The 24,635-nt window shown below is 31.8% G+C and overlaps 4 protein-coding genes across 11 annotated transcripts; 2 read left to right on the top strand and 2 right to left on the bottom strand.

The window, feature by feature from the left end:
* Positions 1–12: 12 nt before the first annotated feature.
* LOC124491490 (WD repeat-containing protein 26) lies at positions 13–14,409 on the top strand. Of its 3 annotated transcripts, none has more exons than XM_075735302.1 (14): positions 13–864; positions 9,134–9,197; positions 9,265–10,238; positions 10,302–10,401; positions 10,458–10,514; positions 10,580–10,716; positions 10,781–10,878; positions 10,948–11,104; positions 11,161–11,299; positions 11,367–11,507; positions 11,564–11,683; positions 11,792–11,937; positions 11,998–12,206; positions 12,258–14,409. In XM_075735302.1, exons 3-14 carry the CDS (start codon positions 9,790–9,792, stop codon positions 13,346–13,348), a joined length of 2,844 nt encoding a protein of 947 aa, XP_075591417.1. In that variant the 5' UTR covers positions 13–864; positions 9,134–9,197; positions 9,265–9,789; the 3' UTR covers positions 13,349–14,409. The 3 variants fall into 3 exon arrangements, with proteins under 3 accessions (XP_075591417.1, XP_075591418.1, XP_075591416.1); XM_075735303.1 differs by lacking the exon at positions 13–864 and adding an exon at positions 7,697–8,110; XM_075735301.1 differs by lacking the exon at positions 13–864 and adding an exon at positions 7,697–9,028.
* LOC124491503 (uncharacterized) lies at positions 1,896–3,216 on the bottom strand. Its single transcript, XM_047054151.2, has 3 exons — positions 3,031–3,216; positions 2,642–2,882; positions 1,896–2,579 (listed from the first exon to the last, which is right to left on the bottom strand). The coding sequence occupies exons 1-3, from the start codon at positions 3,142–3,144 to the stop codon at positions 2,353–2,355; spliced, it is 582 nt and encodes a 193-aa protein (XP_046910107.1). The 5' UTR covers positions 3,145–3,216; the 3' UTR covers positions 1,896–2,352.
* Positions 14,332–23,809, bottom strand: eEF1gamma (elongation factor 1-gamma). Of its 6 annotated transcripts, XM_075735305.1 has the most exons (6): positions 23,681–23,743; positions 23,405–23,608; positions 15,712–15,840; positions 15,453–15,656; positions 14,693–15,397; positions 14,332–14,632 (listed from the first exon to the last, which is right to left on the bottom strand). In XM_075735305.1, exons 1-6 carry the CDS (start codon positions 23,726–23,728, stop codon positions 14,480–14,482), a joined length of 1,443 nt encoding a protein of 480 aa, XP_075591420.1. In that variant the 5' UTR covers positions 23,729–23,743; the 3' UTR covers positions 14,332–14,479. The 6 variants fall into 6 exon arrangements, with proteins under 6 accessions (XP_075591420.1, XP_046910099.1, XP_046910096.2 ...); XM_047054143.2 differs by lacking the exons at positions 23,405–23,608; positions 23,681–23,743 and adding an exon at positions 15,919–16,473; XM_047054140.2 differs by lacking the exons at positions 14,332–14,632; positions 14,693–15,397; positions 15,453–15,656; ... (1 more) ...; positions 23,405–23,608; positions 23,681–23,743 and adding exons at positions 18,258–18,856; positions 18,913–19,187; positions 19,238–19,777; positions 19,833–20,015; positions 20,077–20,122.
* LOC124491498 (septin-2) lies at positions 16,339–18,257 on the top strand. The gene is made up of 5 exons (XM_047054145.2): positions 16,339–16,632; positions 16,693–17,123; positions 17,197–17,562; positions 17,620–17,718; positions 17,776–18,257. Exons 1-5 carry the CDS (start codon positions 16,621–16,623, stop codon positions 17,951–17,953), a joined length of 1,086 nt encoding a protein of 361 aa, XP_046910101.1. The 5' UTR covers positions 16,339–16,620; the 3' UTR covers positions 17,954–18,257.
* Positions 23,810–24,635: the final 826 nt, after the last annotated feature.

Below are 24,635 nucleotides of genomic sequence, written 5' to 3'. Positions count from 1 at the left end.
ATATCGATGTGCTATAGTATGATCGATCATAAATTGAAAAAAAAACATTCGTATTACAACGATTTGGTTGCATTGTGTGTGTGTGGATTTTTCAAAGAGACAGATCGTATGCAATAAGAATTGTGATTGTGCAATCAACAATCGACAACCCGAGGACAATTGGCTGCCAAACAACAACAACAACAATCATGATGACGACTACATCAGGTTGTTGTAAAAGGGGATCCTTGCTTGCTTCTAAGGATCCAATCTGGTTTTATTTTTTTTCCGATCATATAAGTTTTCGGTCTTTGGTGGTGGTGTCGAGCTTAGAATAGACAATACATTTTGTGTGTGCGTACATGATTGGCTACTACGACGAAAGAACTGAATGTCAATCCTCTTTCATCGTCATCTCAGATTTTTGTTGTTGTTGTCGTTGTCGTCGTAGTTATAACTCATTGTTTCCATTTTTAACATAACACATCTTGCGCATCATTTATTAATATATTGCAGACATTGTGCCCTTGTGAATATGTGTTTGTGTTGATTGGCGCGTATGGTTTTCAAAATCAAAATCAAAAAAAAACTTTATATTTGACAATTATCAATTTTTTTTATTGAATTTGCTTCCTTTTTGGATTCTTTCATAGATGTTTTTTCATAAAAGTGTTCATATACAGGTGTCTATTGTGCTTGTGTTTTTCAGATCATCATTCGAACAATTGTGTTTGTGTATCTGTGTGCATATGTGATGTGAAAAATTTATTAACTAATCATCTGTGTTTAATATATGAACAACAATATCAAAAAAAAAAAAACGAAACGAAACGATAGTCAACAAGATAAATGGTGAAAATCTAAGCAATCTCATTAAAATAGAAGGTAAGTGTTGATATGATACTGATTGTCACAAGGACATTGACATATAAGAGAAAATAATACTTTATTCCTATTTCATATTTCGTATTTTTTTTTTTGATTTATAATTGAATAATATTTAATACTATGATTCCGAATATTTGATTGCATAATTCATCTGTATGATGATGTTGATGTATAAATAAATATGATGGTCCAGGATTTTATTTTTTTTTGTGACCATACGAATGAATCTACATTGATGATAATCATGATGCAACAAGTATATGGGCTTAAATCATTAAATATATAAATATTATAGTAGTAGTAGCAGTAAAAAAAATATAGACCTGATGATGACTTTATGTATGAATATTTTGGAAATATTGATTTGATTGATTGATTTGAATTGAGTTGCAATTTTTTACAATTGAAGAACAAGGATTATTGTATTCGCCCTGTATCTATGTGTGTGTGTATTCGTTCGTGTGGTGTATATAATAGGCTCAATAATCGGCCCGTCAAACAGATATAAATAAGAAAAAAAAAACAATAGCCAAGCCACATTATATCGATATATGATACTTTGCCCCCATAATTTTCAAATATAAATGATGGCTCATAAGTTTTTATTATTTTTTTTTAATACGTAAAACCATATAATAAAAAATGCTTACCATCAATATATATAGTATTTAAAATGCAACAAGTACATGTACAAGTATATACAAATGTCAATCATCATTCATTCAGAGCTTCGAAAATCATCTCGTGTAATATTTATAATGTTCTTTCTCAAATCTTTTCTAATCAAATCATCAAATAGAATTCATTTTGATCTATAAAATTGGCCAACAAATCAATAACATTTCAAATACATTGTTTACTGGATGAACTAAACAGTGATTATTCTTTGAGGTCTGAAAAAAAAAATTTTTAATACAATTCATTAAATATATGAATAATGTGTGTGCGTGTGAAAAAAAAACAGAATACTGATGACCAATATTCAATCAATTGATCTATACATTGATTGATTGGTTGAATTCGATCCATTTATATTATTCAAGGTTTATTTTCATTTTTTTGCCACAACAACGACAACAACAACAAAAAAAATATAATTTTAGCAATTTGATAATTTATAATATCATGATGAAAATATAATTATTATGAAATAGAAAAAAATTTGAATAGAGAAAATTGATTTTTTCCTTTTCGGGAAACTATACAAAAAAAACGAGAAAAAATGCGTATGTGTGTGTTGTGCGTGTGTGTGTGTGTGTGTATTTATGTGTGTGGACTATATTGGTAAATTGCTCATGTATATTTACCGGTGTATTTGGCAATGGCAATATCCGGATTCGACATTAATTTGAATCCATTTGTCATTTGTTTGTGGGTGTGTTTGGGGTTTTTTTTTGGTGATCAATTTTGAATACAATTTTTAAGTCTTTTTTTGATCGGAATTTGTTTCAGTTAAAAGTCATAGTTGAGCATTTTATGTTTCACTTAATAGTGACCACCCAAGCCGTAACCAGCTTTAGCATAACCATAACCAGCAAGTGGTGCAGCGTGCATTGGAGCAGCAATTGAAGCATGTTGAGTTGATACTGAATATGATGAGGCGATTGGCAAACCATGAGCGATTGGAGCGGCGTGGGCAATTGGAGCAGCCATCAATGGAGCGGCGTGGGCAATTGGAGCAGCTGCGATTGCTGGACCAGCGATAACACCAGCTGAATCAATTCAATATAGAATTTTCAATTAGATTATATAGGCATTATATACATTTACTTACCATGACCACCGGTCAATGAAGTTGCAGCAGGATCTTGTTTTGGATCGGTACCTGGTTCATTGGTTTGAACTGAAGCTCGGAAACCATGAGCATCGGCAACATAGTTGACAACACGCATACGGCCATCAGCATCACGGAGACCGTATGAACCAGTTTGATAACCTGGACCACCTTTTTCTTTACGGAAGGTACCACCAGTGGCGTGATCTTCATTGTAACCGAAAGCATAGTTGCCATAACCCTTTTTGTGGCGAAAAGTAAAAATCAATCAATTGATATTATTGCACATATCATAGATTGATGGATTTGATTAACATTTTTTATCCATGGTCTCACATAACACTACACAAAAATCATTCATATATAAATTGATGGACACAATAACTTACATCATCTGATCGGCTAACAGCTGAAGCACCAGTGTTGACGATACCACCATGGGTAGCGTATGGAACAGCGCTGGCAGCAGCGACCAAGGTAGCAAAAACAATGAAGAATTTCATTTTCGGTTTTTTTTAAATTTTTCAGCTAACTAAAACTGACTTGGTATCGAATAAAATCAATTGATATCGATGCGATAAAATTGTCGCCTCTATTTATACCTGGCTGCTTTTCCTTCCAAATGTTTGAAAATCCTCCATAAAAAAAAGGTTGGCCATTCACTACGTCAATTTGAAGAGAATTTTTTCAATCTGACCATTACTTGCCTCTTCTTTTTGTTGCTTCTGTTTATGTGTGCGTGTTTGTGTAAGTTTTGTTTTGGAACCTCATTGGAACAAATACAACATCTACATAAATTTAGACAATTTCTGTAACATAGAGCTATGGGTGGCTGGTGTATGGATATATGCCTATAGGGCAGCAAATAAGCAAAAAAAAATTGTTGATTTAAATTTGTATATGAGATCAATCATAATAATAATTTTGGAATCAATTGGCTTTCCGAATGAGTCAAGGTTAAAGACTAAGAAAAAGCTTAAGAGAGTTAAAGAGAAAGAAGAAAAATACAAGGAAAGATGAGATTTGGAAGGCAAACCTATAATACAATTGTTATGGAATTTTTTTTTGGACAATAGAACGACTAGCCTTTTTCGGCTAATCTTTCTCCCTGTTTTTTCTTTTTTGTTGGATTCTAATTTACATTTATATCTAAACGAATTCATCGAATTCGATGTATATACAGTACTTTTATTTTTTCAATTTTTTTTGCAGCAACAACAAAATACCCCGAATTAGACATGATGACGAATATGACATGCACACTGTAGTTTTTTCTTTAAAGAACATTGTAGTAATAATTGAGTTGGACATTGGTCAGTCATTCATTGATGGTGACAAGCTATAATATTGATGATGGAAAAAGAGAGAGAGAGAGAGAAATTATAATCTTGTTTGTTTGTTGATGCTATTTTCATTTTCATTTGGACATTTTTTTTGCCAGTAATAAACAATTGATAATAATTGTTGCCATTTTCCAATGTCTTTTGATTTCTGAATTTTCGTTGTAATATAGGTGTGTATGTGTTTTGTTCAGTCTATGTGTGTGTGTGTGTGTGTGTGTTTTTTTTTTTTTTTTTTTGTATATCTCGATTGGCCAACATTCATTTAACAACAACAAAAAATATCAATTGGGAAACACACGAGACTGATAAAAGGATGATTTTATTATTCCAAAGTCGAACCAAAAAAATCTTTGATTTATTTTTATTGAAAATTTATAAGGAAAAAAGAACATTTTTTTTCTCAATTCTTCAAAATTATACACACATGATGATCCATAAATAGAATTCTTAATAGCTATTTGGATTGGAAATCCAATCTGTCGCAAGGCGTCAAACAATCCATTAGCTAAATAAATGGCTATCATTTTCAACGAAAAACGTTTATCAAAATTTTTTTTTTTGCTTTTTTTTCTTCATCATTTTCATTTATAATTGATGAATTAATCTAATTAGCTTTAGGGCTGAATTCCTGTTCGAAACAAAACGAAAAATAACGTGTGTGGACAAATGGACTACTGTTTTAGCCAAAAAAAAAATCAATGAAGAATGAATTGATGAAGAAAAAAAAGACAATAATGAAATAAAAATTCAGAAGCTATTTACGGAGTTGAGTTAATTTCAATCGTGCAAACAAACGAAAAAAAAAGTTTCAAAGTAAAATTACTGATCAGTAGAGTTTTACAATCGTTGATTTTTATTTTCGTTTTTTTTGTTCTGTTTAAAAGTTATTGCTTAAGGTGATGAATCCAGTGAAATTGTGTGTTTATAATAATAATAATAATAGTTTATATTTCTGTTTGGACATGAGAATTTTAATTTCGATTCTCATTTTTTTTTCTTGGAATCATTCTTAGAATTTTTGTGGAACTCATATCATAACGGTATTTTTTTTTGTTGCACACTATATTTATAGCGTTTATGATGAATTAATAAAAAAAAAATTCTTCAAGGTCATCATCAAAAATATGTTTGATCTCTTTTTTTTTTGTTCATAATACTAATAATAATAATATAGATGAATTAATACAAAAAACAATTGTCCATTTTTGTGTGTGTGTGTGTGTTTTGGAAACTATTGATCAACATTCATTCTCATTATCATAATAATATATCGTATTGAATAGACAAGTTTAGTTTTTTTCTTGTGTGTTTGTTCTTGAAAAAATTGATTCAAACACGTTTTCACGATCCACTGATACTGCCAATGTCTGTTTGTTGTTATAAATCCATGTATAATGTGTTTCTTTGGATATATTTCTAAATTCAAAATTCATATAATAATGGGATCGTTCGAATATTTGGCACTATCGATTACAAAGATGTATATGCATGCTAAAATCACTCTGTGTGTGTGTGTGTGTGTGTGTGTGTGTGTGTGTGTGTGTGTTTGTAGATCAAAATGTCCACCAATTTCCAAGTACAAATTAGCTATATGTGTATGTGTCTGTGTTTATTTGTTAATCTGAATAACGAGAAAAAAAATGAATCATTTTTTTCCATTCAGATTTATAAATAAATAAATCATTTGATTAATTAATCAATCAAATATCGATTATATACCTTTGTCTTTTTGGTGGCCATTTTTAATCAAAATTAATCAAACAAATTTTTCAATTAATTTTTGGATATTTTAAGGGTGAAAACAGAAAAAAAAATTTAGACTGTTGAATTTTTTTTCCAAAATTTTAATTTCATTCAATTAATTTGGTTCATTTTCTCTCTCTCTCTCTTTTTCTCTTGATTGAATATGAATAAGAAATGATTCAATATTCATCAATATTTTAATTAGAAATAAATATGAAAAAAAAGAAAAAACCTCGCAGCGAAATTGAAAGATCCCGATTGTATTTTGACATGTGACAATTGTGTGTCATTCAAGCCAGCATTTATGCATAAATGCTACTCATTGGCTACTGTGATGATGACCAAATCAATATTTGAATCCTTGATAATCATCGTCAATGATATGATTATTACTAATAACTATGTGTATGTGTCCATTCATTTTTGGCCAATCGTTTTTTGATTTTATGCAATCGAATAAATTCGATCAATTTTATTTCTGTTTATTGAATCCTGAAATTGGATTTCTGACGTTCCTGACTCATTGTTATTGAAATAAATAATTCAAAGCAAAATATTAAGGTTGCCCACATAATCTAATCGATCAATCAATCAATCAATACAAATCGAATTCAAAGTTGCTTTCGCCATTCAAAACATTCGATGAAAGAGAATTATTTTTGAATTTTATTTCCATTTTACTTTTGTTCTTGATCAATAGATGGCAGTCAAGTAGTAGGGATTTTTAAATAATTTATTTTTCAATGGGCGCGGAAATAAATTCAAATTTTTTTCCCATTCTTTTTCGATATGCTTCGCTTCATTCCTGACTGTATTGTGTACGTCGTTTCTATTCACGAATGTAACCTTGACGATAAATATCTCATTTTGTAGTTGTGTTTCTACTGGACATTTGAAACTATGATTTTGATTATTATAAACATTGACGCCATCTCAAAGAATTAATGTGGATGAATTCTCTCATGTACACTTTTTGTGACCAGAATCCAACCATACAAAATCACATGACCTCAATTAACCCTCACGTATGTATATACTATATGGGTGTATACTATGCTTTCTCTATATATAGAAGCTTATAACTATTTGGAACAGATTTGAATTCCAAGGACAACGACCATAAATGTGTGTGTATGTGTGTGTATGAATATGTCTGTAGAAGTAGTGGAGTTAGGTCACAGTGCAAGTTGGCTACTTGGCAACAACTTTTTATATGACCATGGTTGCATCCAAATATAACCTCATATAAGTAATTCATTCATGAAAAATATATGTCTCGGATGCTGGAACAGCTGACATGAAGATGATGCCAATATATAAATGGACGAGCTGAAGTATTTATTGTGTTCATATTACAAGGTTGAGCTTGTATGTCTAAATATGTCAGTGTCTTTAATTCAAATTCCTAAAAGTATTAGAAAAGATGTGTATTTTCAGGAATATTCCGTTTGATATATATAGATTATTTAATCATGATGATCATCACCATTGCTGTTGTTTTTTATGAAGGGTGTCAATTCTATTCATAGATTTCTACATTAACAGAAACAAATGTTCTCGTGAAACGTGAATGCACGGTATAATACCACTTATATATATTGATGATGATGATGGTTGTGAATGGAAGGTGTCTGTACATACAGTGTTTCCATTGTATGTGTGTCGTCATTAATTTTGTTCTTTTTATGCTTAAACATTCATTCAGTAGGATATGTACGATTTATAACTCGATCTGTCTGTTGTTGTCTGTATATTCACATCACTCAACACCACATACAGACGAACACAATCATTTTTTTTTTTTTTTTTGATGCTATGTTGCTTGATATCTGAATTTTTTTTTTTTTTTTTTGATGCTCAACCACAAAAGAACGTAAAAAAAATCTCCATTGCTTTTGTTATGTTGTTGTTCCATCACATACGCACACATTGCCTGTATATATACACACATATATACGTACATATATTGACTGTACATGTATAACTCTCATATACAATAACTCACTCAATTTATCCACATACATTATTATCATCGACACAAAAAAAACAAGCAGCAGTAGCACCAAATATACACGATTGTCCCAAAGATTTTTTTTTTATTATATTTTTCTGGCTTTTGTGGTCCTATTCTAATAAGACTATTACATACATACACTGATGACTATTACTGTATGTGTGATGAATAAATATATTATAACAAACAACAAACGGATAAATTGAATCCATCCATCCATTCGTTCGTGTTACTATCGGAAAAAAGGAATCTCATCAATTCAATTCAACAGCATATTTTTTCCGAATGAAATCAATTATTACAGCGATGATCAAGATTATTGGATAAAATCGGATTCTTGCATTAAACTTCAAATTATTATTAATTTCTGTGTGAGTTTTAGTATTATGATTTTTATTACATTGTTTTCATTTCATCACAAACGATTTTGGGTTAATCTTGCTCAATTTTTTTTTTGTCTAATATATTAATCGTGATGCAAAATAATCATCAAAGTATATCCTTTTTGTTACTATAAATTTGCATGATCCTGTTTCGATTATGGCCCATTTGTGCTATTACGATTGCTTGCTAATCAAATCAGATAGCAAATCAGATTTTGATAACAAAAGTTTGTGTGTGTGTGTAATAAATAAACACAAAAAATTAATGCTGAAATTCTTTTTTTTTCTCTAAAATTCAAAAAAATCAATTTTTATAATCAATGGTAATGGTAATTTTATTGTATCATAATAGAATTTTTTCATTTAGAATTGGAATCAAAGTATCTTTCTCTTTGGATTTTTTTTGTTTACAAATTATTAGAAAAAAATCACTCATTATGATCCAGATAAGCATCTATTTGCACGTTGTTTGTGAATGAGACGGATTTTTTAAATGTTTTGATTGTCGTTGTACGTTTTTCATTTCGTTTCGTCGTGCAATTGCGATATTTGGCGATAGACAAGCTAGCTACGTTTTTGTCTTTCTCTTTTGCTTGTGTTTGTCTATGGCACATACTCTCTTCACTACTTCTCTCCTTTCTCACTTTTTTTTGTTTGTATGTGTGTGTTGTGTGTGTGTGTGTTGGTCGTCTCAATAATTTGCTGCTCCATGACGAGTTCATACTCAGATTCGTTCGTTTGTTTATTATTGATTTTTTCGATTTTCAATTCCATTTTCCATTCAATCATTTCTAATTCGTGAATTTTAAAACCAAAATTTGAATCCAAAAAATCTTTGGTCTTGTTCGTCTAATGATCATTTGTTTAAAATCAGCTGTTTTCCTTCACAACTGTCCATATTTTGGTATTTTAATGATAAACTTGACCTTTATTCAGATTTCTAATATCTCTCTCTCATTTCCTTCTTATTAATTGATTTTTTGACTTTTAACACTTTCACCATCTACAGATTTGAAGCTGAACTTTTTGCTACACCATTAAAAGCGGATTTCCTTATAAATCTCCTGTTTTTGGTAATTTATTTTTTAAAATTTTCTCTTTAGTGTACAGATGTTACAAATAATCTCCATTTATAAATAGGTGTTTCAATTAACATTTATTACCTTTGGATCTTGGAATCTCTGTCCCAACTATACTCCCCACGTTTTGAATCAACCCCCCCAATCTTGGCTGTTTGAATTTTCTGTTTTCTTCGTCGTCGTCTTAATCATCGATCGATCGATAGTCAGATTAATTGTCGACGAAAATCAGTTATCGAATAACTCAGCAAATCTGTTTCGAACACTGGCCTCCTCGACGGAATCGGAATCGGGTTCAGGTGGAGTTACATCTCCTCCTCCGAGGAAGAGACTCCGTCTGTTCCCTCAACAACACCAACAATATCATCAACAAGCACAGAACGTCGCGCAATCATTCGTCGAAGCTAAAGCTGAAGAAGAAAGACAAGTAACCGGAAGAGCAATCACCTCCGCCTCCCTCATCACCTCCTCAGCAGCTATTAATAATAATAGTAACAGCAGCAGTGTACAACCACAATCTCAACAGCAACAATCATCGTCATCGTTAAGGTTAAATCCACTACAAGCATCGACAAGCAGCAACAATATGCATTCATTTGGTGTAACCAATGGCTCTGGTCATGAGGAGCAATCATCATCATCGTCTTCCAATACAACACCGTTGGAATCGAATGGTCTATTCATCGCTAATGGTGGCGATGTACAAACCAATGGAGCTGGTAGCGGGGGTGGGGGTGGAAACAATGTCGCTGGTGGTACAGGAGGAATGACCAGTAATGGTAATAGCAATATTAGCAATGGTAATACGGCGGAATCATCGAATTGTGTACCGAACAATTACACTAATGGATCGACTAACAATAACGATGATGATGATGATGATCTAGATGGATACGAAGATGGCCCTTATATGAATGGTGATGCTCATCGTAAACAACCGCCTAATCGAAAAAATAAAGCATTTGTTCCTCGATCACCCAGTGAATTTGATATTATTCGATTGATTGGCCAACAATTATGCATCATGGGTTTGGAGTAAGTTTCATTTTTTATAAATTCAGATTACCACAACTAACTAACTATTTTCGTATGTTCCAGTCAAACTGTCGAACAATTGATTAAAGAATCAGGATGTCGACTCGATCATCCTACTGCAGCTAAATTTCGTTCATGCGTCATGAATGGTCAATGGGAGAAGGTAATAAGCCACATTTATAATGTTAAACTGTTAATAATGTACAATACATTTTCCAGGCGGATACAACGCTTAAAGAATTGCATAATTATCTTGTGAATCCCAAACATTTAGTGGTAAGTTTGAAACATCATTTGATTTATCGGTCTATAATGATGAAATAAAATGATAATAATTGTAGAAGATGAAATTTTTGCTTTTGGAACAAAAATATCTTGAGTGTATTGAAGATGGTCGTGAAATAGATGCTGTTCATTGTCTGCAAAATGAAATAACACAGCTTAAATATAATATGGAAAAATTGCCAATCATATGCAGGTATTCGTTGACATATTTGATTACATTCAAACAGATTTTATGATCATTTTTCTCTATTATAAAGTTATCTCTTCATGAATTCAATTGAAGAACTAAGACGTGTCGCCAATTGGGATGGTAAAGGACATGCATCGCGATCGAAATTGATGGAAAAACTACAAAGTAAGCTTTTATTTAATTATTAATATTCTAATATCTAATATTTATTTTATTTTATTAATTTAATCGTAGATTTTCTTCCAGCAACCATAATGTTACCACCCAGACGATTACAATGTCTATTGAATCAAGCAATTGAATTTCAAAAAGAACGTTGTCCATACCATAATATCAAAGTCGAGAATGGTCTCGATGATTTTTCACTGCTTGTGGATCATCTATGCTGCAAGTATGTCTACTTTGTTTTTTTCAATTCAGATTTTATATAACCGATTTTTTTTACAGGGATGATTTACCCAGTGAAACTTTACAAACATTGACTGAACATAAAGATGAAGTATGGTTCTGTCGATTTTCTAACGATGGAACTCGTTTGGCCACTGGTTCCAAAGATGGAAATATTACCATTTGGACCATTGATCCTGTATGTTATATTGAATTCACCAATTATATGAATCATTTATGACAATCATTTTGTCGTTTTTTTGTAGGAAACTTTCCAATTGACATTAAAACATACACTTGTTGGACATACATTTGGTGTGGCCTATTTTGCCTGGAGTCCAGATGATCATTATCTTCTGGCTCTCGGTCCCGAAGAAAGTTCGGAATTTTGGCTTTGGGACACTCATGTAAGTTTTATTTCACTATTTAATTCATCTTGATTTATTTGGTTCAATTTCAATAGACCGGAACATTGAAAACTAAAAGTTGCCATTCAAATGACGATAGTTTGATTGCATGCGCCTGGCATAAAGATGGTAAAAAATTCATTGCTGGTGGTACGCGTGGTCAATTTTATCAAATTGTATGTTGAAATCATAAAACTCTTGAATTTAAATCTTTATCATGATTTAAATAATTAATGATGATGATTTAAATAATTAATAACTAAACAATGATATGATTTTGATAGGATTTAAATGGAACTGTAATCGATTCTTGGGAAGGTGTTCGTGTCATGTGTTTGGCATATAAGAATGATGGTAAAACTGTCCTAGCAGCCGATACTCATCATCGAATACGTGGCTATAATTTTGAAGATCTAACCGACTTTAATGTGTAAGTTTTCGATTCTATTGATAACATTTTTGTCGCTAATATGTGTTTGTCTGATGTTAGATTGAAAGAAGATCATTCCATAATGTCATTCGTATGTAATGAAAGTGGCCGCCTAGCATTGATTAATATTGAGAATCAAGGCGTACATTTATGGGATATAGAAGATCGAATTCTTCTTCGGAAATTTCAAGGCATTACACAAGGTCTATATACGATTCATTCATGTTTCGGTGGTGTAGATCAATTATTTGTTGCCAGTGGTAGTGAAGGTATTGTTCTATTTTTATTGATGAGTTGTGATAATTGTTTTGGTTTTTTAGATAATAAAGTCTACATTTGGCATATGAAACGTGAACATCCGATCTCAGTGCTGAAAGGCCATACACGTACGGTAAATTGTGTCCATTGGAATCCACGATATCCCCACTTGTTGGCCAGTGCTTCGGATGATACAACTGTGCGAATTTGGTGCGCCAAACATCGCCATCAACATCATCATCAAGCCAACAATATCAATAATGTCAATAATAGCAATCATCATAGCAGCAGTAGTAGTAATCATAATCGTGATTCAATTAGCTTAAACAACCTGGCTGCCAATAACCGATGCACCTCGTCGGCCTCATCGTCGACCATACAACCACCACCACCACCACCATCTTCAGGTCATCAAGTCACAACAACAATGATGATTAATAATGAAACGACAACCATCTCGATACTTCCTACAGCAGCAAGCATATTAACGACAACATCCTCATCACAGCCATCACTGTCATTATCGTCAATTCGACATGCAACATACGGTTCATCATCATCCACATCAACCTCATCGAATAGCGCGACCATCAATCCTTCAACCACACCATCATTATCATCGTCTTCGATAAGCAATCCTCATCATCATACACATCATCAAAGCATTTGTTCATCACCATCAACATCTCCTTTGTCAAACATTTCATTGATCCAGCCATCGACAATTCAGCATCATTCAAGTGGTCGTATGGTCATTACAACAGGATCAACAATGGCGGCCGATGCTAGTAATAATAACAGTTGTAATAACCAAATTCAACAACCATCAACCTCAACCACGTCGTCGTCCTCTCAAGGTGGTGGCACCCAAAGGCGTACTAATACATCATTGACATTCTTTGTGTCATCATCTGATCAATCTCAATTCACACAAAATCCTGCTTCTGTTTCGGTTGTCGGGACAGTGGATACGGCACCATCATCGCCAACGCCTCTTCCACCACCACCACCACCACCTCCTTCGGCATTGACATCACGCAGCGAACAACAACAAGCTTCTGCTTCAAGTGATGAATCATCTTCATCGACAACATCACCATCATCATCCTCATCATCAACAACGGCTAGTTCATCAAATCTTGGTAGAATATAAAATCAGCTAATATCGTTAACGAAACGAGGGTAGAAAGAAATTGTAATTCAAACTATTCGGTATAACATTCATTGGTTAATCAACCAATTAAAATACAGGTGAAGACAAAGACAATTGCAATGATCCAGAGAAAAAACGATTTGTTCTTATGATTCAGTGCCTAAAAATTTTTTTTGTTTAAAATTTTTCGCAAACTAAAACAAATGGAAAAGATATTTTCATTCAACACATTTATACATCATCCTCATCATCTTTGGCGTTGTTCGTATTTCTCCTTCTCGATTTTTTGTGTGTACGTGTACAATTGCACATCCACCCACTCTATCCACCCACCTACAAGATATGTCTTGAATGTGGATGCGTATATAAAGTGTTGTAAGCAATCAACAATTCATAAGTTATTCGAATTTCAACTGTGAAAATACCACTTATATACACAAGCGATTGTTTGATAATCTCAAATCAAATCTATTCATTATGACGCTTGTCCGATATTAATTACGATATATATTATATGATTGTTGATGTATGAATAAATGCAAAATATAACCAACAAAACAAAAATCCCAAAAATCGGACAAGGGAGAATTTTTTTTTTTTGATTTATAAATTCATAAAATGTAAATATATTCGAAATGATAACATACATATGCACACACACACACACACACATTTACTAAATGAATGGTCCATTGGATAGAATTGTTGCAGAATAGATGAATTAATTAATTCGGTCTTGTTTTGTAAATATTTTTTCACACACACACACACATCACATATATTGATATATATTTAGTTGAATTAATTGATGTGAAGACAATGTGTGAGTTATGCAGCAATAGTTTTTCTCCTGTCTTCTTTAAGTGTCAAACAATGATGATATGTTATTTGTATTGAATTTAAAAAAAAAATTCAAATTCTTTCAACTGAATGCGTGACAGAGCAAAGCAAAGATAAAAATAATAGGCAAACGAAACCATCACTTGTTATTTTCAATCCATATATATTGATATTATATTTTGGCCAAGAAAGATTTTAATTAAAAATAATAATTTCAGAAATATTTTAAAATTTTTCAAAACCCTTTTTTTATATCCACCCTATGTTTTGGGTTGTTGACTGCTGCTGAGTTTATTTGAAAATTTTGCCTTGATTGAATTTTTTACCATCGAATTCTCCTTCCCAGCTGAAATATTCTTTAACCAACAATTTAGTTTTTTCATCATCGGCATTCAATTTTTTCCATTCATACGATTCATAATCGATAGTCCAATCATCACTCAGCTGTTGTTCAGAATAAGATGTTAGTTTAAGATTAAATTTAACAAAATGTATTTAACTTACAGGAAATGCCAGCTCGTGTCCACGCCAAACCCATATACCCGAAATTGTACTTTTATGATCCTCACCAAACAGAATCATACTGGCAAAGGCATTCTTACGCATACGATCCAAACGTTGAAACATACCGGAAATAAGGTTACAGCTCATGAAAACTTGTGTCAACTCTTCTGGATATTTGTATTCACAGTACCAGATTGAGTAGTTTTCTTTGTCCAATTTTTCCCAAAAATATGGAATCGACTTATCTTCAGGATTATTTGAATAAAAACGTTTGAAATCATCCATATCGAATTTACCCTTTGGAAATTTTTCGAATGGATCTTTTGGTTTTGGCATTGCTGGCATCAGGTCATCACCAGCATCATCTTCAGCAGGTACTTCTTTCTTTGTTTCTTTTTTCTCTTTTTTCTTCGTTTTGGTTTCAGCATGTTGTGCAGCCTGTTTGACAGTAGTACACAATTCAACTTTTCCAATGACATCTGAAAATTGTTTTTGATGGGTCAATGTCATGAAATATCGGTTGACATTTCCATATTGATCACGAATTGATGGCTCCAATACATGTTGATACAATGGTAACAATGTTACAGCCATACAAATATCAGCCAAAGTAATACGTTCGCCAACCAAATAGGTACGAGTCAACAAGTAATCATTCAACAATGTTAATGAACTTTTCACTTGATTTTTTGCTGGTTCCATTGTCTTTAAAAAAAAAATAAAATTAAAAATTCAGTAACGATGCCCAATTTTAACTTACGTGTTTAACACTGGAACAGCCAGTTGCGGGTAATACCCAAGCAAAAACAGCTGGCCATAAATCGGCCGAAGCATAGCTAACCCATTGCAGCACTTGAGATTGTAATGATTCATCGTTGCCACCACGTAGTTGAGCATTCGAAAGATAATAAGCAATGCCATTACTTTCGAAAAGATTCACATTGGATGATTCCAATGCTGGAATCTAAATCAAAGTTAAATTATGATAAGTTTAAAAAAAAAATATGAAAAAATCTTACCTGACCAAAAAATTTCTTTGGACATGATTTACCAAGTTCGGTTGGCACAACCGAAACAGATTTACCACTATATTTACTGGCAATCAATGCCTTGTATGTGCGGTAATTGTCTTCGTTGCTGTATAATTTCTATATTTATCAGTTTAATTCAAAAACAGTAAATGTAAATGGTTTTTTTGCGATCAAGAAATAAAGTCGAGAACTTACAGTCATAATAATAATCGAAAATGTCTTTTTCACAAAAAGAAAAGAAGGTAAGAATAAATCGTTAGGAAGACAATGGTTGAAAATGTTTGAAGCAAGTATTTTTGGTTTTCTATAAAAAATCCACGACGGAAACCGGCTTACAAATTCAAACGATCAATGATGATAATACGAACAACGTGATTGTCTAGCTCTGAATGAGAAGAGAGATACAGACACTCATGTACATTAAATACAGCGTTTTTCAGACACGTTGACACACACCATTCAACGTTAATCGTATTTGGAGACCGTTCATTAACAAAGTTACTGATTTCTCTTTAAATCACAAAATATATTTATATTTCATCCATTTAGATTGTGAATGGTTTGAAAAAAAAAAATTTGTTTTGTAATGTCACTTATCAAATGAAATAGGCTTTCGATAATGATTCGATTGATAAGATATAGGATATATATGAATATGAAGACGATTGTAAGATGTGATTGTTAATAAAAAAAAAGTGTTTAACAAAAAAAAATGAGAAAATTTTTTCTCTCCTTTTCAAACGCATGCGCTCTACGACCAAAATATTTTTTTTATATTCGGGTTCAATTTACACTCGAACTCGGGTGTAGGCTATTATTCCAAAAGAATCCATTCGAAACTTAACTTAATTCAAATCCATAATTCATAATTTCTTAAATCCGTTCAAAAAAAAAAAAATGCCGATCGGGGTAAGTGATACAAAGTTTAATGAATTTCAACCATGTTGAATATATTTTAAAAAAATATAGGGCGAAATTGGATTTGCAACATTGCCTGAACATGTACACCGAAAATCAGCTAAAAAAGGATTTGATTTTAGCATAATGGTTGTGGGCGAATCTGGCCTTGGCAAATCTACTTTGGTAAATTGTCTTTTTCTTGGCGATCTTTACAAAGATCGTAAAATACCTTTGGTGGACAAACTTCTCGAACGTACTGTCAACATTGAAAAGAAACAATTGGACATAATTGAAAAAGGTATTAAACTACGTGTGACCATTGTGGATACTCCTGGATTCGGTGATTCATTAAACACAAGTGGTAGTTTTCAAGTAGTAGAAAATTATATTGATGAACAATTCAATCAATACTTTAAAGATGAATCTGGATTGAATCGTAAGAATATTGTCGACAATCGTATTCATTGCTGTTTGTATTTTATTTCACCATTTGGTCGTGGGTATGATTGTTTTTGATGTTTTTTATGCATTAGAAATTACTTTATTGTATATATCGATATTATTGTTTTTTAGACTTTCACAACTGGATATTCAATTCATGAAACGATTAAATTCGAAAATTAACATTGTTCCTGTCATTGCTAAAGCTGATTCATTGACAACCATTGAAGTTGCTCAACTTAAGAAAAAAATTCTTCGTGAATTAGAAGAAAATGGAATAAATATTTTCAAAATTCCGGAATGCGATAGCGATGAAGATGAATTGTATCGCATCAAAGACAAAGAAATTCGTGAAAGTATTCCATTCGCCATAATTGGCAGCACGACAAGTATAGATCTGAATGGTAGACGCATTCGTGGACGTGAATATCCATGGGGTATTATCGACATACAGGATGAACGTTATAGCGATTTTATCAAATTACGAACATTCCTTAGGTATTATCATTTCCTTGTTAAATGGTCGAACCATAATTTTCAAATTTTCCTCTCTAGTTTACATATGCAGGATCTGAAAGATTCAACCAGCGATGTTCTCTATGAAAATTATCGAACTAATTATCTGGCTCAATTGAATGGTGGCCGTATTACTGAGTATGTTTTCATTTTTGTCTAAACCATTTATCCACTATAATAATCTGATTGAATTAGGTTGGATTCTAGTGGTTTATCAGCCGATCGATTGCTACAAATCAAACAGGAAGAGATTCGGCGAATGCAAGAACAATTGATGATCATGCAGGAACAATTGCGGCAAACATCACGACCGGTTAGCAATGCTCAAAGTTTGAATGATCTTTTGGACGATAATGATCCTAATGGTGAATGAAACAGCAATCAATATTGATGAAAAATGTCAATTACCTTGTTCACCGATCAAAGCACACACATTCCCTTCTACTATAATCTATAAGCTATTTATAATTTTACCACTCTCATACCCACCTCGATACTAGTCTTATGTCATATGAAATTACATTTTTGGTGAATCCTAAGCACTCCGAACATTTTATATCATTCACATGCATGCATTAACATTTATTTAAATTTATATATGCAATCATCATTTTAACTAAATTATTTCGCTTTTTTTTGACTTTTTATATTTGACCAATAAATCTGATTAAATATTATTATTAGTCTACAAGATTTTATTTTCATTGTTTTGTCATATTAAAATTTTTTCATTAAAATGAGTTAGAATTCGATTTCTGAAAATTTCGATTAGGAATAAAATAAATGCAATGGGGGGTGAGTAGGATCAAATATTAAAATTTTAGATAAAAGCAACTATTTATAATTTTAAATTATTGATTTTTCTAAATAACAAGACAAATAACTTATTAACTTATAAATATTTTACGATAGTTGGATAAAAATTTGACTTTGTTTGTTTTTCAACAATCGTTTTTGTTCACTAATGGATTCAAATGAGACCATGAAAAAATATTTTTTATTCGATGCCCATTTTAAAGCAATTTCCACAATTAAAGCAATCAATGCTATGTCCATCCAAATAAAATAAACAAAGAATATTGTATGAAGATTCTGCAAGTTGAATTTGCTACTCTGTTGGATGTCTTTCTTTGTAATCAAATCTGATTTTGGATAAAATTCGTCCGGATCGGATGTAGTTCTTAGTGCATTTTGTCGTCTTCTGTTCAATGTAATTTGAACAATTTTTTGATTTCTCCATTGTATTAGCAAACCTGCCTCTTGAATATATAGTAATCTATGGGGAATTTATCATTAAAATATGAAAAAAATCACCAATGGAAAGTAATTTACGTTTGAGAAAATTCTCGCTGATATTTGAATGTTGGTTGAATCGGAATTGATATATGCAATGGAAAAAATGAAGCATCTGGGGTATTCGGTGAAACGTATAACAAATCTTCACCTGCTCTAAGTTGAGCAAATCGGAGGCGTTCTCGTGGATATAAGAAAGCATATTGTTGTTTTTCACTACTTGAACGATTCAAAATCATTTGAATCGCATCTTCACGGTTCTTTGTAGATTGAATAGTTTGAGATATTTCTCGTAATGAATATATATCCGTCCCCTAGAATCATTCATTAGCAATGAATAAAAATTAGATTCGAATAAATATACCTCCATCTTTTTAAAATAATTGACATCTAAGCTCAGCGGTATTATACGATTGGAGCGGCAAGCATCGGCCAATTTGTTGACATTATCTATGGATACACTGGCTGGTATGGTTAACAGAGAACAAAGGCCACCGCCATAATAGTTTGAAAGTATGAAAATTGAGAAAGCGAAAATGATTGTACAGATTTTCGTTGATAATTTCAATCGTGACAACCATGGGTAAGGTTGTCGACATAATAAGCAGAAATCAATCCAATAAAGATTTGCAGAACTATAGATTTGGCGATCAGTCGAAAATGGTGATTCAGGTGGAAAAAAACGAATCATCACATAATCGAAAATGAAAAACAAAAGAAACGTTGCCAATAAGTAAAACCAAACATCGTTATCGAATGGTCGAAGAAGAATATCAAAATGGACATGTGTTTGTTGTGGCCGAACGGCAAACGCTAATCGATCCATCCAATAGGTATCTAAAAATGATATGAATAATGTTCGTTCATAATACATTACAACACCTCCGACACCGAAATCAATTTCCTATTTTAAATTAATTATTTCAAATTAATAAATTAATAAAATTTTAGTGTCAAACCTTTTCGATAATTTTACCAACAATACCAGACCAATTACCGGCTGTTTTTTGTACACCAAAATTTTGACATTCAACATATTCAATACTGAAATTGAAATGTTATGATAATGTCGTGAATAATTTCCCATCAATTCCATCGGATTCTTTAGGATGTTGCGGATTGAATGCAAAAAACGGTAAATCCTAAACAATTGGAAAAATATAGTTTTCAATATGGTTATTACATTTGTATCATTCAAACTACATTAACAAAACCGATGTTAAAAAGTTTTTGCTCAAGATCCAATCCCATTTTATTTTTGAATAGTATGTAACAAAATCAAAAAAAAAATCTAAATTCTAGAAATTATGTTGTATCTATCAAGTAGATGAAATCAATCGATATATTTTGTCAAGCTATTGTCATTTTTTGCTTTCATTATGTGGCGTGAATTCCAACATTAAAACTCGTATGATTAGAAATAGTACATTTCTTGTGAACGATTGATTTCCTAATCAAGTATTGGTTTGAATAGTGGAAGGTATTCGAAAAAAAGTTTATTTGGTTGTCCTATGTTTTAATTATAATGTTCAAAAAAATTCGAGGTCAACTAAAGTCACCATGATTTTCATGGCAATTTCTTGGTATTTTCAAATTTTGATCAGATACATTGACTTACATTCTTGGATTTAATTCGAGACTAGTGTATGACGTTTATTAAAAGTTTGATTAATAATATTAATGATGAACCATTGGCTATGAATCCAGATTTCAATGATAAATAAAAATGTGGCCAACAATAGACATATTAGATATAATATGAATAAACTTTTAAACTGAAATAAGGTCAAACGATTGACGATTTCATCGGTATTTTCCATAATATCATTGTAATTGTAATTATGATTTCCATTATGTTGTGTTCTGGTCATAAATATTTCAAGATTTTCCCATTGTTCAATTAATCCACAATCAAATATTTGAGATATGCTAACAAGAATTTTGCATTTGTTTACCAGTTTATATATTCGATTTAAGATAGTATTGGTACTCACATTCTATCAAACGGTTTTCGATAAGGAAAATCCGTACGAACCGGCATGGCCATTATCATTGAAAAGAACGTAGATTTGGTTCGGGGTGGAACGTAAAGCAAATTATGACCATAAAATGATCTAGCCAGTCGTAATCGTTCCCTAGAGTAGATGAATGCATATTGCTGCTGAGAACCATGAAATTCTAGTGATTTCGATTGTAATATCATCTGTATAGCTTCCTCTTTGCTAGAAACAATTTGTAAATATTCAGAAATGATCAGATTATCATAGAATGGTGTATTCAACCCTAATGGTATGATAAAACCTGAACGGCAAGCTTGTGCCAATTTTTCTATAGTTTCAAACGGATGAGGGGATGGTGTTGCCAAAATTGAACAAAGATTTCCACCATATAAATTGGACAGTACCATCATTGCAAACATCCAAATTGTAAAACAAATTTTGTATGTTAAAGATAACTTGGACCAACCAATATAAGATTGATGAAATAAGGCGCATATTTTTAGCCAGAATATACTACTGGAAGATAATTTTAGCGATAGGAAATGCGATTGCAATTGGCTAAGCAAATAGACGATGAAAAGGCTGAATAATAGGTAAATCCAAACTGATCGATCATATGGTTTTAAAAGTATGCCGGGATCGATAGGATTAGTTATATTTTTTGTTACAAATCCAAATTGATCAATAAAATGATAATGAAAAAATTGTACATCACGTAATTCTTCGTAACTAATTGCAATACCACCGAAGCCTAAATCAGCTTCCTAAATAAAATGATTCGAGTAATATCATATAATAGAATTCATACTAAAACTTACCTTGTTGAATATTTTTCCGATTAAACCTGTCCAATTTCCATCCGATTTTAAGTCGCCAAAATCGCCCATACAATCAACAAAAGTTGTGGAAAAATTAAAATACTCAGCCAAAGTGGATAATAATTGTCCTTCGATTCCATCGGCCCTCTGGTTAGATTGATTGACCAATGTAAATGGTAAACCCTAATAACAGTAAGGTTAATATGTAATAATAAATTTCTACTAAAAAATAGTAAATACATCGATAAAAGCTACGAGCAAATTTTGTTGTTGCAGATTTAATCTCATGTCGTAGAGTAAAACTCAATCACGAGTGATTGAAAAAAAAACAGACACAGACTAAATCGATTGAACAGTTTTTCTACGTATTAACAAATTGTCCTTATAATTACAGCTGAGCGTAAAATTATGTCCAATTCATCTGCTAATTACCGAGAAGATTGTTCTTTTTTTGTCATTACAATGCCCGCGATATTTTTGTTTTCAAGACGTTTCTGTATAATCTGTTGCCCATGCCGATCATATTGATTGCATGATCGAATAATTTATTTATGTTTGAAGTCAACTTTGATAGTAACCGAAAATGGATGAATATTTCGGATATCAATGTTATGATGGCCATTGCCAATGTAATTAGATATAAATGTAATATAATTTTTACATGTAACATAGAGAATTGTTGATTTTTCGTTCGTTTATTCGCATAGGAAGAGGACTGAACCCATTCCAGGCCAACTTTTGAGCGATTTCGAATTATTTTAAAAATCTCGGATGATCTCCAATATATTGGAAGTCCAGCTTCAATTAGGCATTTGATTCTTCGCAAAAGGAAAAAATAATTAAACAGCACTTTTTAATTGAAAATTTAACTAACATTTGATTAAATTCTTGTATGTAAATGAATGTTTTTGATACCGGAATACCATAGAAAAGTGGAAAAAAAGATTCTGTGTATGGTGGCAAGTAAAGTCGAGGCCATCCAATCATTATTTTGGTGAATAAAATTTGTTCATAAGAAAATGGAAACGCATATTTGCGAGTATGAATTTTTGACGAAAGTATCATTTGAATAGCTTCATCTCTATCGGAAACGAATTCCATATGCTGACCAATGTCGCGCAATGTTGGATTTTGACTGTCCTACAATTGATGTTTGAATTTGAGTTGAAAATAAGCCAATTATAACATTACCTTCAATGATGTGTAGTAATCAGTATCAATCCCAAGTGTGATGATATGTTTTTGCTGACATTCCATAGCTAATTTTTCCACCGTGTCAATAGCATGCTCGGTTGGTATGGCCAATATCGAACAAAGACCACCGGCGTATGAATTGGTAAGAATCAATGCCACAATTGCCCATATAATGACAAATATCTTTGATGAAAAATTAATTTCAGCAAGTTTTAAATATGGTTGACGAAACAATAGACACAGATTGATCCAGAAAATGTTATGTTCTAATAATGATAATGATTGATGACGACTAACAATGTTAGTGATTGATAACATTTGATTTTCAAATTGTTGAAACAATAAAGAAATAATGAATATTGAAAACATTAAAAACCAAACTTCACGACGGAATGGTCGTATCAAAACATCAAAACCAACATGTTGAACTGCTGGATTTGTTGTAAATGAGAATGAATCTACATAATGTGGTTCGATAAAATTTACGGCTAACAGTCGATTGAAATTGATACTTATAGCACCGATAGCCATATCAAATTGACCATCTTGAATATGTCCAATTAGTCCGGTCCAGGTACCATTAATCCTTTCCAAATGGCCTTCATCATGAATTTCAATAAATTTGATAGTAAAATTAAAATAATCAGCCATAACTTGGATTAAAATTCCTTCGATGCCGGCCGAAATATTTAATCCTGGATTAATATTGGAAAATGGTATTATCTAATGATATGAGAATGATTAAAATGTGTTTTGAAAAGTTTTTTGAATCGTTAAATCAAAATTTCAACTTACATTACGATATCCGATTCGTAATAATTTATGTTGAAAATCTAATCTCATTGTCAACAATGGATGTGTAAGTTGTTTTCGTTACCATTACAATCTGTCGAGAGGTATATATCTTGTATACTAGCAAAAATTACTTACACTTACTCTGCAAACTAATATACAGACATGTCAACATTTATGGCAAAAAAAAAATTGACGTTCGATTGTCAATTAAATCACTTCATTCATTTGCATTTAATTTATAATTATTTTTTTCTGCAGGTTAGTATAATTATATTATTCTCGTCATGAATTGGGAATCACCTTGTGATGGCCGGAAATTCTATTATTCTATTAGGTTTGCTAAAAATACCCGTCGTTTATACACAAAATGTTATGCACAAAAAACGACGGGTCTTTTTAGCAAACCTAATATATTATTTTTTAGTTTTATATCGCAAATTTATTTGCGCAAATATCGCCATCGTTTGTTTGAATTTTGAACTAAAAAATTTTTTTTTTATCGCGAGAACGCTTGATTTATCCATTGGATCACCTGCCAGATTTGATCATAATCATATATGCTATATAACTAAACAGTAAGACAATAGTTATGACTACCTTAGATTCATCTTCAGATTAACTGTGAAAAAAAAGAGTTTTTTCAATGTTCTAATTCAAAGCAAAAGGTGTTGTAGATTTGGAAACGGGAATATCGGGTAATTGTTCTCTTGCGTGATAGCGATTTTTCTTTGGTTGGCCAAACTAGAGCAAAGATTACACACACAGACACATATACACCCTAACTAGATGTTGGTGGCTAGCCAGGTGATTGTACATTTCATTTTGTTTTATACTGCCTGATGGTATTGTTTTGTTCAAAGATTTTGAGGTCAATGTCAAGTTTTTTTTTCAAAATTTGAAATTGGTATAAAAGAGCCAAACCTTAAATGAATAAATGAATGGATTGGTGAAAAGG

Source organism: Dermatophagoides farinae, chromosome 1 (genome assembly GCF_024713945.1).
Source record: "Dermatophagoides farinae isolate YC_2012a chromosome 1, ASM2471394v1, whole genome shotgun sequence".
Lineage (NCBI taxonomy): Eukaryota > Metazoa > Arthropoda > Arachnida > Sarcoptiformes > Pyroglyphidae > Dermatophagoides > Dermatophagoides farinae.
This window is presented reverse-complemented; position numbering and strand designations above follow the sequence as displayed.

Bases quoted from the DNA above. Each gene is read 5' to 3' on its own strand.
- LOC124491503 (XM_047054151.2), bottom strand. From the start codon at position 3,144: ATGAAATTCTTCATTGTTTTTGCTACCTTGGTCGCTGCTGCCAGCGCT. The intron at 2,883-3,030 runs GTAAGTTATTGT...CGCCACAAAAAG, and splicing joins CTGTTAGCCGATCAGATGAT to GGTTATGGCAACTATGCTTT. The intron at 2,580-2,641 runs GTAAGTAAATGT...GAATTGATTCAG, and splicing joins TTCATTGACCGGTGGTCATG to CTGGTGTTATCGCTGGTCCA.
- LOC124491490 (XM_075735302.1), top strand. From the start codon at position 9,790: ATGCATTCATTTGGTGTAACCAATGGCTCTGGTCATGAGGAGCAATCA. The intron at 10,239-10,301 runs GTAAGTTTCATT...CGTATGTTCCAG, and splicing joins TTATGCATCATGGGTTTGGA to TCAAACTGTCGAACAATTGA. The intron at 11,684-11,791 runs GTATGTTGAAAT...TGATTTTGATAG, and splicing joins GTGGTCAATTTTATCAAATT to GATTTAAATGGAACTGTAAT.
- LOC124491498 (XM_047054145.2), top strand. The intron at 17,563-17,619 runs GTATTATCATTT...TTTCCTCTCTAG, and splicing joins AAATTACGAACATTCCTTAG to TTTACATATGCAGGATCTGA. The intron at 17,719-17,775 runs GTATGTTTTCAT...TGATTGAATTAG, and splicing joins AATGGTGGCCGTATTACTGA to GTTGGATTCTAGTGGTTTAT.
- eEF1gamma (XM_075735305.1), bottom strand. From the start codon at position 23,728: ATGAGATTAGATTTTCAACATAAATTATTACGAATCGGATATCGTAAT. The intron at 23,609-23,680 runs GTAAGTTGAAAT...TCATATCATTAG, and splicing joins TACGAATCGGATATCGTAAT to ATAATACCATTTTCCAATAT. The intron at 15,841-23,404 runs GCTATAAGTATC...TGATAAATATAG, and splicing joins AATTTGATATGGCTATCGGT to AAATTATACAGCAACGAAGA.